Source organism: Uncinocarpus reesii, genomic scaffold (genome assembly GCF_000003515.1).
Source record: "Uncinocarpus reesii 1704 scaffold_5 genomic scaffold, whole genome shotgun sequence".
Classification (NCBI taxonomy): Eukaryota; Fungi; Ascomycota; class Eurotiomycetes; order Onygenales; family Onygenaceae; genus Uncinocarpus; species Uncinocarpus reesii.
This window is the reverse complement of record NW_003052496.1, coordinates 57,229-69,558: the sequence shown is the minus strand read 5'-3', so window position 1 is coordinate 69,558 and position 12,330 is coordinate 57,229. Positions and strand designations below refer to the sequence as shown.

The following is a 12,330-nucleotide window of genomic DNA, read 5'->3' as shown; positions in this document are numbered from 1 at the left end:
CGGGAAAGCGGACTGGACAAACCCGAGGGCGGAGCATGACCAAAGAATGCCCAAAACAACGTTGACCCTCTGCCGGGAGGACCCAACGCCGTCACATAATTCTGCTCGAAATGTCGACGGGGCGAGGCCTTACCTTTTTAGCACCAATAGTCGAGGACGAAATGATGAATACTTCTGAAAATATGGCTCCAAAAGGACCCTGAACCCGTCAATATCCAATTTTTTCGTCAACCTTTAATCCTGCTAAGTGGGTAACTAACTACCGTAGAAGGCAAAACAAGAGATCATGGTCTCGTCGGCATTGCCCAAATAATCCTCATTATCCATTGACTCCGTGATGGAAATCCCACAGCCTACTTAGGCAGCAGTAATAGTTACAATTCAGCCCATCATGGCTCTGATATGATTGGGCACTCAGCGCATTTTGCGCTTCCAGTTTTCCATCACCAACTCGTGAGCGGGGGTCGAACCGCCTTCTGGGCAGTCAACATTCAACCAGCTGCACACTTCATTAACAACTCACTCGCAGTCACCAAGGTCTTCCACTCTAACTCCCTCGAATACAATAGAATTAGAATAGCCGGCCGAATGTTCCGACGCCCGCGAGCCACTGAGCCCGACCGTCATGCTGCGGCGGTAGCCCGCATCCTCAACCCCCTTCCCGTTTGGCCATGGGCCGGTTCGGCAATGAACTACTTGGGTGTTCCGGTTGTCCTCGGGGTATCGATGGCTCTCCTCTTACAAGAATATCTGAGCTTTGCTAATGGATATGACTTTCTCGACAGGCGAGCATGCTGGTTGTGCGAGACGAAGATTACACAGTCGCCTGTCAGAAGCTGAAGGACGCTGGTTTCACCCAGACTTTTCCCGATCGCGCCCCCGCTCCAGAAGTCCTAGCAGCGCATCCAGATCCCCAGAAGGTGATTGATGAGATTAATGCGGGTTTCAAGCGCTTGGATCGATCCTGCACCGTTTTTGATTATCCCGCCCATCACCCGCATCTTGGCACTCAGGTGTTTCTGTTGCCCAACTCATTCACACACCTTCCACTACAAAATATCGCGCTGTCCTCTCACACAACAAAAGACTTGCTTGCGGAAAAGCAATACAATACATACGGCAATTTACATTACCCTCTTGAAGCGGCATTAGTGGAGAGTATTGTCAAGGCAGCAATTGATGATGAAGATGAGCTGGGTTATTCTACCTGGGGAGAAGAGTTGGGATGCTGGCTTTCATTAATAACTGGCTATTTAGAAGTCAATAGTGACATTCTCGATCGCTGTGCGGATTCGAAGGCAGTGGAGTGGTATAGCATCCATTTTGGCCGGGTACGCGAGTCAAAATATGGGCCCATGGACCGGCGCATCTCGAAAAGGCTGGGCTCTCAAAGAGAAATGCCGGTAGACATGAGAGGAAATTTAATTTGAAGCCATAACTTTTTGACTTGTTCCGGTTCTTTCTTTTCTTTTCTTTTTTGCTCTCAAGTCACGTAGTTATAGGCTTTAATTCAGTGCTCTTCTGGCAAATTGTAACGACTTTATCAAGCCAGGCAGACAGCAGAATTGTACAAATACAATGCACTGTCAAGGCTTGCTAAGTTGGACGAATCGATTACATTTCATAGAGATGAAGAAGAAACTCATCCGGCAACAGTAGCTAACAAATTGCCATTCCATTGAGAGTTTGTAGCTGGCCAGCTTGCCTTGCCACTGAGGATAGATTGATCCTACAAATGTGTATGTCAACCTATGATCCAATTAGTTAGCTGGTACCGTAGCATTTTCGAGATGGCCTTACTAATTCTGGAAGACTGTGGTGCACTTAATCTTTGCCTTCAAAGCTTCAACCAGCGCCGGTCTATTCCGTACAAGATGTGCCAGGGCCGTTTGCAAATCTTCATTCTGGTTGAAATCAAGTTCTGGCTTGCCGGAGACTGCCAAGGGGATCAAATTCGAAATGTCACGGACATCAACTCTTTCCTTTGCACTACCCTGGCGTTGATATTGTGATAAGATCTTTTCTCGCAGAAGCCATTCAGGACCGAACACTTTAACTGCCTGTCCATCAATGTTTATGGTTGTCCGTGAGGCAGTTGGGATGTTGTATTGAGGGCGTTGTGGCCAGCTCTGGTAGTCAAACACTTCCAGCTCAACTAGATGTACTACACCTCCAGGCAGTTGGAGCTTGAATGCCGGGATTGTGTGTCCAAATTGACTAACTGGACCGAAATCATTTGGAAACCCTTCAAGGAGTCGCTGGGTCAGCTGGTCTGCAGTAATCATACGTTGATCAACGTGAATAACAAGGTCGACGTCCTCCGTTTTTCGATTTGGGTTAGGGGCTAGTAGGCAGACTGCAGCACCCCCCATGAGGGCATAATCGATGCCTAGGGAATCCAGTTTCTGCGCTAAAGCAGAAACGACCGTTCTCAAATGGGGTTGGTCGAGCATAACCATTGTGTCAAGAGTTCTAGAAGTCACCGTGTTAGATTGGAGGTACGTATGGAATGCACACTCACCAGTTACACTGGACACTGATGTTAAATGGCTAAGGACGCTAAAGGGCGCAGCTGATACTGGCAAATATGTAATGAGCGTGACCGAAATTTGGGCTTTGAATGTATGGCTTCCAAAGGATAAATCGAAGCTCTATTTATGCTGAAGGGTGCAAGGACAAGTAGGACGGTTTCGCCTGCCCCTCCCACCGTCGAATGCGGCATAACCGCCCTTTCCAGGACTTAGTCGTTCTCTCCCTCTTTATAGAGCAAGTACCACAGCTACTATTCGCTGGATATACCTCCCGCAGGGGTCGGTCACAGGCCTAAGCAGGCTCTTGCTGCCTGAGCCTGCTTACATATAGAACCCGGAGGCTGCATCGCTCAAACATGACGAGTGCAATCTCAAGCATTGAGCGAACCACCCAATGCACTGGCTCCCGCAATAAGTCCTGCTGTTTTCGAAGAATGCTGTAATCCGAACGATCCAAACGAAAACCAGCTCCCACATCCCTAAGCGATGATGGGCATAAATACTTGCATATGCGGGAGAGCGGATTTGGAAAGGCGGTTGGCGGGGACGGGCGCTATGACAACAAGGGTTCGGCCGCCCGGATATCTTGGGGAAGCGGCTGCCTTGCACCTGTGATGCAGAGCAAAAGAGGGGTCGACAAGAGGTGATCGTAACAGTTCGCGGCCGCTAACAAAAGGATTGCTACCATGAAGCCCAGTTCTGTTCTGGATCTTTCGAGCGCAAAAAGGTTCCTCTACAAAGAACGGAGATTAGTCGGACCGTAACATGACATCCAGCGTTTGTCTAGAAGGCCAACCTTGGTTGGCTAAGTGGCCGCTCATAAGGTTAACGAGGTATCAGTGCCCCGTACTCCGTACTCTGTAGTTTGCTATCGTTCTTTGTCATGAGCATGCGAGTCTTCACCTGCGCAGCCACCCCCCGACGATGACCGCTCCAGCGAAACCTCCCATCAATCTCTTCCGCGGTTGGCCCAATCCCTCCCTCCACCCCACCAGTGCCCTCCAGTCAGCCGCCACGGCCATCCTATGCAACCAGGCCCTCTCCACGCCCGCACTTGGTTACGGGCCCGATGAAGGGGACCCAGGGCTGCGGAATGAAATCGCAAAGTGGCTCACCAGCTTTTACACGCCCACGCAGCCAGTCACCGCGGACCGGATCTGCATCACTGGCGGTGCGAGTCAGAATCTCGCGTGCGTGTTGCAGGTCTTTAGCGATGCGGGATACACAAAGCGCGTGTGGATGGTGGAGCCAACATATTACCTTGCCTGCAGGATTTTTGATGATGCGGGCTTTTCTAAGAGAATGAAGGCTGTGCCAGAAGATCTAGAGGGAATTGATGTGGATTTCTTGGAGAGGGAGCTGGAGAAGTGCGAGTCCGGGGAGCCTGACATGCATCACTTACAACCGGTAGGTTAACCTGCTGGCTGTCAATGCTAGAGCATCCGGCAACTGCTTACTTGCAGCTCGTGCGGGCTCAGGGTACAAAGACGCCGCGACCGTGGCGGAAGGCTTACAAGCATCTGATCTATGCGGTGCCAACGTTTTCTAATCCATCCGGCCGAATTATGTCCCAGCGCCGTCGGGAGCAATTGGTACGCCTAGCTCGCAAGTTCGACGCTTTGATTATCACCGACGATGTGTACGACTTCCTTCAATGGAGGTCTCAGCCAGGGAAAGCAGATCATCCAACCAGGGCCATCGCGCCTCGCTTGGTCGACATCGACCGTTTCCTTGACGGGGGACCCGAGGATGAATTTGGTAACGTAGTCAGTAACGGGAGTTTCAGCAAACTGATTGGCGCGGGCTGTCGAGTAGGCTGGGCTGAAGGAACTGCAAAATTTGCGTATGGTGTATCCCAAACGTGAGTAAAGTCGGTTTCGGGTTTCTGGCACCAAACAACGTCCTGAGTGTTCCGCTAACCTGTGACATGTCCGATGCAGCGGATCCTCTCGATCAGGCGGGGCCCCGTCCCAGCTCACATCGACATTCGTTCGAGAATTACTGTCCTCAGGCTTCTTGCAAGAGTACATTGACAACACCTTGCGTCCCATCTATGCCAGAAGGCACCATACTTTGCTTGCCGCGATATCAGATAACCTCTCAAAGGTAGGGGTACAGGTGGTGAAGGACGACCGTGAATTTTCCGGTGGATATTTCGTGTGGCTAGCTCTTCCTCCACGCGAAAAAGCAAGCCGCTTGGCTGCGAGGGCAAAAGCAGAGGAGAATCTATTGATCGGCGAAGGAACCATGTTCCAGGTGGAAGGGGATGTGAGCAATCATGGGGCCCGTCATGACTTGGAGCAATACATCCGCCTTTGCTTCGCATATGAAGAGGAGGGCAATTTGGCGGAGGGAGTGCAAAGATTGGCCAACCTTATCAGGTGAATTCATATACCAAGCGTGCGTTTGCCATGATGTTGGGTATCTCTGTGGGGAGTAGCTAGTTACCTGAGGTCCGAGGATTGGGCAGATTCTAGGCCATCGCCAATGTAGCTTCGGAGTCCGCTGCATGCTCCGAGGGAAACATCTCTCGCAGCAACGCGATTTCTCCTCTTTTGTTTGCTTCCTCACACCACCAGCCATCGTGTAACCACACTGGTCCCTGGGTGAAGAAGATCCATTTCAAAAGAGAGTTGTAGATATCATCGGCCAGGTGATGCCACTGCAGCTGGGTGGTACCGGAATACATGATCCCACATGGATCTCGAGCTCCTCTTGTAAGCACTGGCCACGAGCATATGTAGGCCATCTGGCAGGTGTGCAGCTGTGCTTCGACGACCGTCAGGTGTTCCCCGCGAGTGCATGGTTTGTGCGACTCGGGATCCCTGGTTAATCATGAACGAGAATGAAATGTTGTCGTACATACAAACAAGGCTTCGGGACGGAGGAAGGCCCTTCCAGTTTCCAACAGACTCTCAGAGAACCCAAGAACCGGAGGACTCAGGAGTGGCTGATGGCTCGGCCTAAATCCGAGTCTATCCATCAAGTTTCCAATCTTCACCACGGATGTAAAGGATATTTCGCAAGCGGTTTCAAGCCATGAAGATATGACGATCTCTTATCCTCTCCGAGCGACAGGATGACCTGAGAATTTATCTGCCCATGTTGCTGCTTTCTCTCGTGAGTCTACGGAGTACAGGCTACGGAGTACATACCTACGTATGAGGCTGGGAGGCCCCAAAAAGCACAGATGTCAGAAAGGCATGTGTCAAGGAAAGGCTGTCCAAAAGCAACGAAGAACTATTGAATTTGATCAACAGCGCCGAGACGCCACGGTCCTGAGCGTTTTCCCGGATGTTTGATGATCCCTGTTGCCCGCTGCATGATTGGCTTCTATCAGCTGCCGACCGCACAGGGTGAAGTCATCTCAAGCCCGTCCGAGTGCCAATATTGGTGGGGCATGGTTGAGACTCGCTCGGCTTCAACGACGGCGTGGTGGTGTTCCGCGCCTGAAAGTCGAGCGTTTCAAAGAAACCGTCTTGACCAGGGACAAATCATATCTGCCTCTCCCAGTCATGGAGATTCATCCACCGAGGGCGATGACTTGCTCGGAGCACCGGAGACCAAGCCGATGTCATTGGCAGGGCAAGAGGTCCGGACATCATTCTTCACGCTGGCAGACGAACTGATCTGGTCACCGGGATCATATATCAGATCTTGACGCGAGGCCTGCAACCAAAGGGGCCTGGCGGTGTCGCAAGCACTCCAGAGCCATCAGTTTCGCTGCTCGTCATGGGCCACCCGGGTGGTAATATCGACGCTTTGCAGCGACGATGGGGAGCCGATAAAAGAGGTCGTCTTCCTTCGTGGGTTCAGGACTCGAGAATAGTATCGATCGATTGAAACTGCGTTCATTTTGGGCCAGTTTCATTCCTTTGTCTGGCACCAGGGCATCTCTCCATTATTGATTGATGCTTTCTTCCACGTCCAGACTCCCTCGTCCCCTTGTTTCATGCGGGGATCCCATCGTTCCTAGCGCGAAGACGGGTTGTCCCTCGCCTTGACGGGGCCAAAATCAATAGTTGATTCCTCGATTAGTGAGTGGGATCCATTCCTTTAGTGGCGTTAATCAAACTTGCGCTGGGGGATCTTCAGCCTGTCAGCGCTCTGTGAGTGGGCGGGTGAGCAGTGCAGCTCATGATATATCCTTCCATTGACACCTTGCCGTCCTATCAACCTATTCACTCGTTTCAAATGTCATACATCTTTGCAATAATGGAACATTCACGCTCTTGAATGCCTATTCTTATTGTGTCGCCAATCACTGCGGGACACAGCTGCCCTTCTTTTGACCTTGAAACTGATTCCAATGCGGAGAGATCCCTCTCCCAGCCTTCACTCTCGTTGCCCATTGGCATGTGCTGTTAAAGCAGGCTGACCTTCTCACCCAAAGTGTCTGCTTGCACTCAGTTGCCATTCATTCCTTCAAGTTTTGATCACTCTTTCTTCCCGCCCTGTTTTGACCTGCCTGTTCTTCAGCAGTTTCACTTCGTCGGCACTCAGCTGAGCATCGCAAAACAGTTCTGGTTCCAGGTGCTGGTCATAGAGAACCGTTTCATTCCCTCGGGATTCCCTTTGCAAGGGATTACCAGTAGCCATCCTCAGCTGTCGCATACATACAATTCTTAATCATGGCTAGAAAATCCGCTATCGGGTTTTTCATCTTTCAACTTCTGCTTCTATTGCTGCCCCTGACTCCTTCTAGCAATGCGGCGCCGATGCCGCAAGCTCAACCCCCAGCCCCAGGGGCTGAGTACTGGCTGGGAGCGATCAAACGTCAGGGTAAAGCAGCTTTTAATCCAGACGGAAACTACCAGGTCTTTCGGAATGTGAAGGAATTTGGTGCGAAAGGTGAGGAAAGATACATGCCTCTTCCATTTTGGTGCTTCTGACGCTCATATGTTGTTGAATCTGCTAGGCGACGGCTCAACCGACGACACCGAAGCTATCAACAGAGCCATTTCCTCCGGTAACCGATGCGGTTTGGGTTGTGACTCGTCGACGATCAAGCCCGCGCTTGTCTACTTCCCTCCCGGAACCTACATCGTCTCGAAACCCATTGTCTCCTACTATTACTCGCAGCTGGTTGGCGATGCCGTGAGCCTTCCGGTCCTCAAGGCGTCGCCACAGTTTACTGGCATTGCTGTGATTGACGCTAACCCATATACCAACAATGGCACCAACTGGTTCACAAACCAAAACAACTTCTTCCGCCAAGTTCGCAACTTTGTGATTGATTTGACTTCCCTGGACCGGGGTGTTGGTGCCGGTATCCATTGGCAAGTGGCCCAAGCAACCAGTCTACAAAACATCCGGTTTGAGATGGTTCGAGGTGGTGGCGATGCGAACAAACAATCGGGCATCTTCATGGAAAATGGGTCTGGCGGTTTCATGACCGATCTGGTTTTCAATGGCGGGAACTACGGCGCCTTCTTTGGCAACCAGCAGTTCACCACCCGCAATTTGACATTCAATGAATGCAATACAGCTATCTTTATGGTGTGGAATTGGGCGTGGACCTTCAAATCTATAAGCATCAACAATTGCGGTGTCGGGTTGGATATGTCCAACGGGGCTCCCAGCCAAACGGTCGGCTCTATTTTAATTTTGGACAGCAAGATTAGCAAGACACCCAAAGGTGTGGTGACTGCCTTTGACAGTGGCGCACCGGAGACGAACGGCACTGATCTTGGATAACGTGGAGTTTTCTGAAACGGAAGTGGCCATAGCAGGCTTGAAGGGGGAGAAAATCCTCGGTGGAAATGCGGTAGTTGAGCACTGGATTCAAGGCAACGCTTACACCCCTAACTCTGCTCCAGGTGTTTCCAAATTGAAGCGCAATGGCCTTGACAGCAGCGCGAAAACGGTGACGCTTGAGAAGGTGGTCACCGTAACAGATTGTCCTTTGCCAGAGCCGTCGGCCACCAATTCCAGCCCTATGAACAGCTCCCCACAAGCTCCATCTACCGCCACCGCTTCAAGCCCTGGTACAGTTCCACCGGGACAAAGCACTAGTATCCCAGTCCCGTCAGACTTCTCCGAAGTAGTGCCATCACCAACTTCCGTCTCGTCGCCGGCCATCCCTACGCCCTCACAATCTGAAACTGATAGTCCCACTGAGACCTGTACTAGCACGCCTGTTACGAAAAGTAGAGTCCAGACTGAATTGCCGGGGCCTACCAAACCTGCTGTTCTCCTAGATCAGTCCGGAAAGGTGTTTGAGCGCGCAAAACCACAGTACCAGAATGTTCCAGCATCTTCCTTTATCAGCGTTAAGTCAGCTGGCGCCAAAGGCGATGGCAAGACTGACGACACGGAAGCCATCCAAAAAATCTTAGACGATGCGAAGCCTGATCAAATCGTGTATTTTGATCACGGTGCGTATTTGATCACAAAGACGATCAAAGTCCCAAAGAATATCAAGATCACCGGTGAAATTTGGCCGCTGCTGATGGCGACAGGCCCAGCGTTCTCAGATGAGAAAAACCCCATTCCCATGCTTCAAGTTGGTCAGCCAGGCGACAAAGGTAACGTCGAGATCTCTGATATTATGCTTGAAACCAAAGGCCCTGCACCTGGCGCCATTCTGGTTCAGTGGAACGTTCACGAAGAGACCCAAGGATCCGTTGGGATGTGGGATGTCCATCTCAGGGTTGGTGGTTCGGCCGGAACCGAACTCCAGAGCGACCACTGTACCAAAACACCAAACTCAACTACCACCCCTGACCCTAAATGTTTTGGCGCTTTTATGCTGCTCCATCTCACGGAGTCGGCATCTGGATACTTTGAGAATACTTGGTTCTGGGTGTCTGACCACGAGTTGGATCTCCCCGACTTCAATCAAATCAACATCTACAACGGAAGAGGTGTTTTGATCGAGAGTCAGGGTCCGGTGTGGATGTATGGCACCGCTTCTGAGCATAACACGCTCTACAACTACCAGTTGCACAATGCAAAGAATGTTTACATGGCTTTGATCCAAACGGAGACACCGTAAGCTTGTTCCTCAATATGTCATCTGCGACGACTAACAGGAGATGCAGGTACTTCCAGTCGAACCCAGATGCCCTTGTGCCATTTGAGCCCAACCCGAAGTTCAACGACCCAACCTTTGGCGACTGCACAACTGCAGCGTGCAAAAAGGCTTGGGGTCTCAGGGCCGTGCAGTCAAGCGATATCTATCTCTTTGGGGGCGGACTTTACAGCTTCTTTGAGAATTACAACCAGGACTGCCTGGACACCGAATCGTGCCAGCTTAACATGGTCGATATCGACTGCTCCAAGGTTTACCTCTACGGCATGAGCACAAAGGCCAGCACGAACATGATTACGTCCCGCGGCGAAGCGTTGGTGCTGCAGAAGGACAACAGAAATAACTTTTGCTCCACGCTTGCATTCTTTCATCAAGAGCTATAGAATACAATCTAGGGGCCACCTCAAACTTTGCAATTTTGATAGATACCCCTTGGCCGTTTTCCGTATACATCTTGATTTTGGTCTAGATGGCTTGGTTGCATCGAAGACATTAGAAATAGAACGATTTTAGGTTTTTTAATCAATGAGCATTATGATTTAGCAATTTCACTCGAGTAACAGCCCGGAATACAGCCGAATCGACATGTAGCTCATGGCTTTTTTGAAGGTAGCAGTTCAAAGTGAGCCTTTAGAGGCAACTTGTAAGTCTAGGAAGTTAATCTTCGACCCGGGGACCTTGTCCTATACAGCAACATTGTTGTGGAGTTTACCTTGAGCATGATTGCTTCTGTAGCTCTGGTCAAGATATAGATTTGCCTACGGAGTAAATAAATAAGCTGGTTCCGTCCGTTAGTTATGTAGTTATTAGTTAGTTAACTAAGAGGAGGTGGTATCTCCATCATTGAAAACTCCATCCTCACATGAACCGTAACTAGTTAACCAAGAGACTGCAGTCTGGATCAATGTTCACCCTCAAGTTATGTGATGCAACGCAATGAATGCCTCAAGTATCACACAATCCGCCCTTTTTCTAGGATAGCTACTACGGTTTGAGATTGAATCGGTGTCAAGATTCGGATTGGCGGCCCATTAACTTGCTGACTAGCTACTCCGTCCAGAGCAGCGCCATTGAGCCATCAACCAGATAACTACCAACAATGTCAACCTCGCAGGATCCGCCGCGCAAGCCCGCCAAAGCATCTACGGCAGGCGGCACCAAAAAGCCCAAGGCTACGCGCTCGCGCAACGGATGCTGGACGTGCCGCTCGCGCAAGAAGAAGTGCGATGAGACGCACCCAGAGTGCAACCAGTGTCTGAGCAAAGGACTGAAATGCGAGGGATACGAGGCGCGCTTGAAGTGGGGGAATGGGGTTGCGTCGAGAGGATATCTGAAGGGGATGAACTGCCCGATTATGGTGATGGGACCGGGCGAGAGCGGCGGCGCGGCTGGGGGCGGGAATGCGGCCAGGGCGAAACCGGCGGGAAGTGTGAAGAAAGCGACCCCGGCGGATTCTGACTCGGAGGCGGGAAGAGGCAAGGGCAGCGTGAGCTCGCAGAACGAAGCGGGAGACTCGGCTGGCACATCGCCCCTGTCGACGGCGGCTTCGTCGTCGCTGTCGCCCTCGTTGTTGAGTGCCTTTGACCAAGAGTTATTTCGAGAGTGTACGGTACCTGATCCTACCCAATGTCTGGCTGTCGATTGTTAAATTTGTATTGTGTCTAGTCAAAGAATGGGGCGCGCAGTGTCTCTCGATGGGCTCTGAGAATGGATACTCGCCGTTTGGGGAGATCATGGCGCACTGCGAGGTGTCTGAAGCGCTGATGGCAAACTGTCTTCTATTCCAGCTGTCACTGCATCCAGAGCACCAGGAGAAGCTGGAAGCGTATTACGGCAAAGCCCTGCGTCTTTTCCGCCAGGATGTCTGTGATCGGGCCCGAAGCTTGCAGGATGCGACGTTAATCGCCGGGCTTCTACTCTGTTCCATCGGCGTATGTTGGCTCCCTCATCTCCGCCTCTACAGCTACTGATATGTCTGTCCTGCACGTAGATGCAAAGCTGCAAGTCATGGACCATACATTTGAATGGGCTCTACACCATCCTCCAGCAGCGCACGGCGGTCCAGAACCGGACGCCCGTCGCGGGGGAGCTGGTCGCCTCGGTTGGCTTCCTCGACATACCGTCTCACATCGTCGGGCGGCAAACGCCCACCTTGAATATCTGGCGCGATTACTGTCGTGGCAAGCGCGGGACGGAGCCGGCCAGCGGGATGCCGTACAGCCTGTTGGACATTTTCTCGTTGATCGCAGAGCCGAATGTCGAGTGGGCGTTTTGGTCGTGGACCGCGGGGGGGCTTCCGACGAGCAGATTCAGCGACGCGCTGTGGGAGATGAACCGGCTGGCGGGCATCATCCACGCGAGGGAGCGGCGCCCGCGGAGTCGCCCCGGCACCCTGGGCGCGCGCACGCAGATCCCACGGCCGTTTTCGTCGCCACCCACCGAGACGCTGGTAGGACGCATCTTGGAGCAGCTGGAACACGTATATGACAGCCCCGAGGCCACGCCGTCGATGACCAACCTGCTGCTGTTCCCGGCATTCACGGTGGGCACGCAGCATCGGTTCCTGACGGCGCAACAGCGGAGCTTCCTGGAGGGGTTCTGGGCGGAGTATTTCGCCGACGATGGAAGTGCTCATCTGCAGCTGCCGTTGAAGATCCTGCGGGCGCTGTGGGCAGCAAAGGAGGAGACGAGCGCAGAGGAGATTGCGCGGGAGTGGAAAGTGGAAGTTGGGCTATTCTAGATGGCAGGCCGGGAGTGTGCTGGTGT

The 12,330-nt window shown here is 51.9% G+C and overlaps 5 protein-coding genes across 5 annotated transcripts; 4 read left to right on the top strand and 1 right to left on the bottom strand.

Moving 5' to 3' along the window:
• Nucleotides 1-402: 402 nt before the first annotated feature.
• Nucleotides 403-1,430, top strand: UREG_07040 (uncharacterized protein; the record flags this gene model as incomplete). Its single annotated transcript, XM_002582221.1, has 2 exons — nucleotides 403-720; nucleotides 786-1,430. The coding sequence occupies 2 exons, from the start codon at nucleotides 403-405 to the stop codon at nucleotides 1,428-1,430; spliced, it is 963 nt and encodes a 320-aa protein (XP_002582267.1).
• Nucleotides 1,431-1,799: 369 nt separating this feature from the next.
• UREG_07039 (uncharacterized protein) lies at nucleotides 1,800-2,459 on the bottom strand (the record flags this gene model as incomplete). The annotated part of the gene is made up of 1 exon (XM_002582220.1): nucleotides 1,800-2,459. The coding sequence occupies one exon, from the start codon at nucleotides 2,457-2,459 to the stop codon at nucleotides 1,800-1,802; it is 660 nt and encodes a 219-aa protein (XP_002582266.1).
• A 996-nt stretch (nucleotides 2,460-3,455) lies between these two features.
• On the top strand, nucleotides 3,456-4,916 carry UREG_07038 (uncharacterized protein; the record flags this gene model as incomplete). The annotated part of the gene is made up of 3 exons (XM_002582219.1): nucleotides 3,456-3,938; nucleotides 4,010-4,392; nucleotides 4,472-4,916. 3 exons carry the CDS (start codon nucleotides 3,456-3,458, stop codon nucleotides 4,914-4,916), a joined length of 1,311 nt encoding a protein of 436 aa, XP_002582265.1.
• Nucleotides 4,917-7,162: 2,246 nt separating this feature from the next.
• UREG_07037 (uncharacterized protein) lies at nucleotides 7,163-9,947 on the top strand (the record flags this gene model as incomplete). Its single annotated transcript, XM_002582218.1, has 4 exons — nucleotides 7,163-7,382; nucleotides 7,450-8,169; nucleotides 8,192-9,524; nucleotides 9,575-9,947. The coding sequence occupies 4 exons, from the start codon at nucleotides 7,163-7,165 to the stop codon at nucleotides 9,945-9,947; spliced, it is 2,646 nt and encodes an 881-aa protein (XP_002582264.1).
• A 716-nt stretch (nucleotides 9,948-10,663) lies between these two features.
• On the top strand, nucleotides 10,664-12,304 carry UREG_07036 (uncharacterized protein; the record flags this gene model as incomplete). Its single annotated transcript, XM_002582217.1, has 3 exons — nucleotides 10,664-11,168; nucleotides 11,230-11,495; nucleotides 11,555-12,304. 3 exons carry the CDS (start codon nucleotides 10,664-10,666, stop codon nucleotides 12,302-12,304), a joined length of 1,521 nt encoding a protein of 506 aa, XP_002582263.1.
• Between the last annotated feature and the right edge of the window lie 26 nt (nucleotides 12,305-12,330).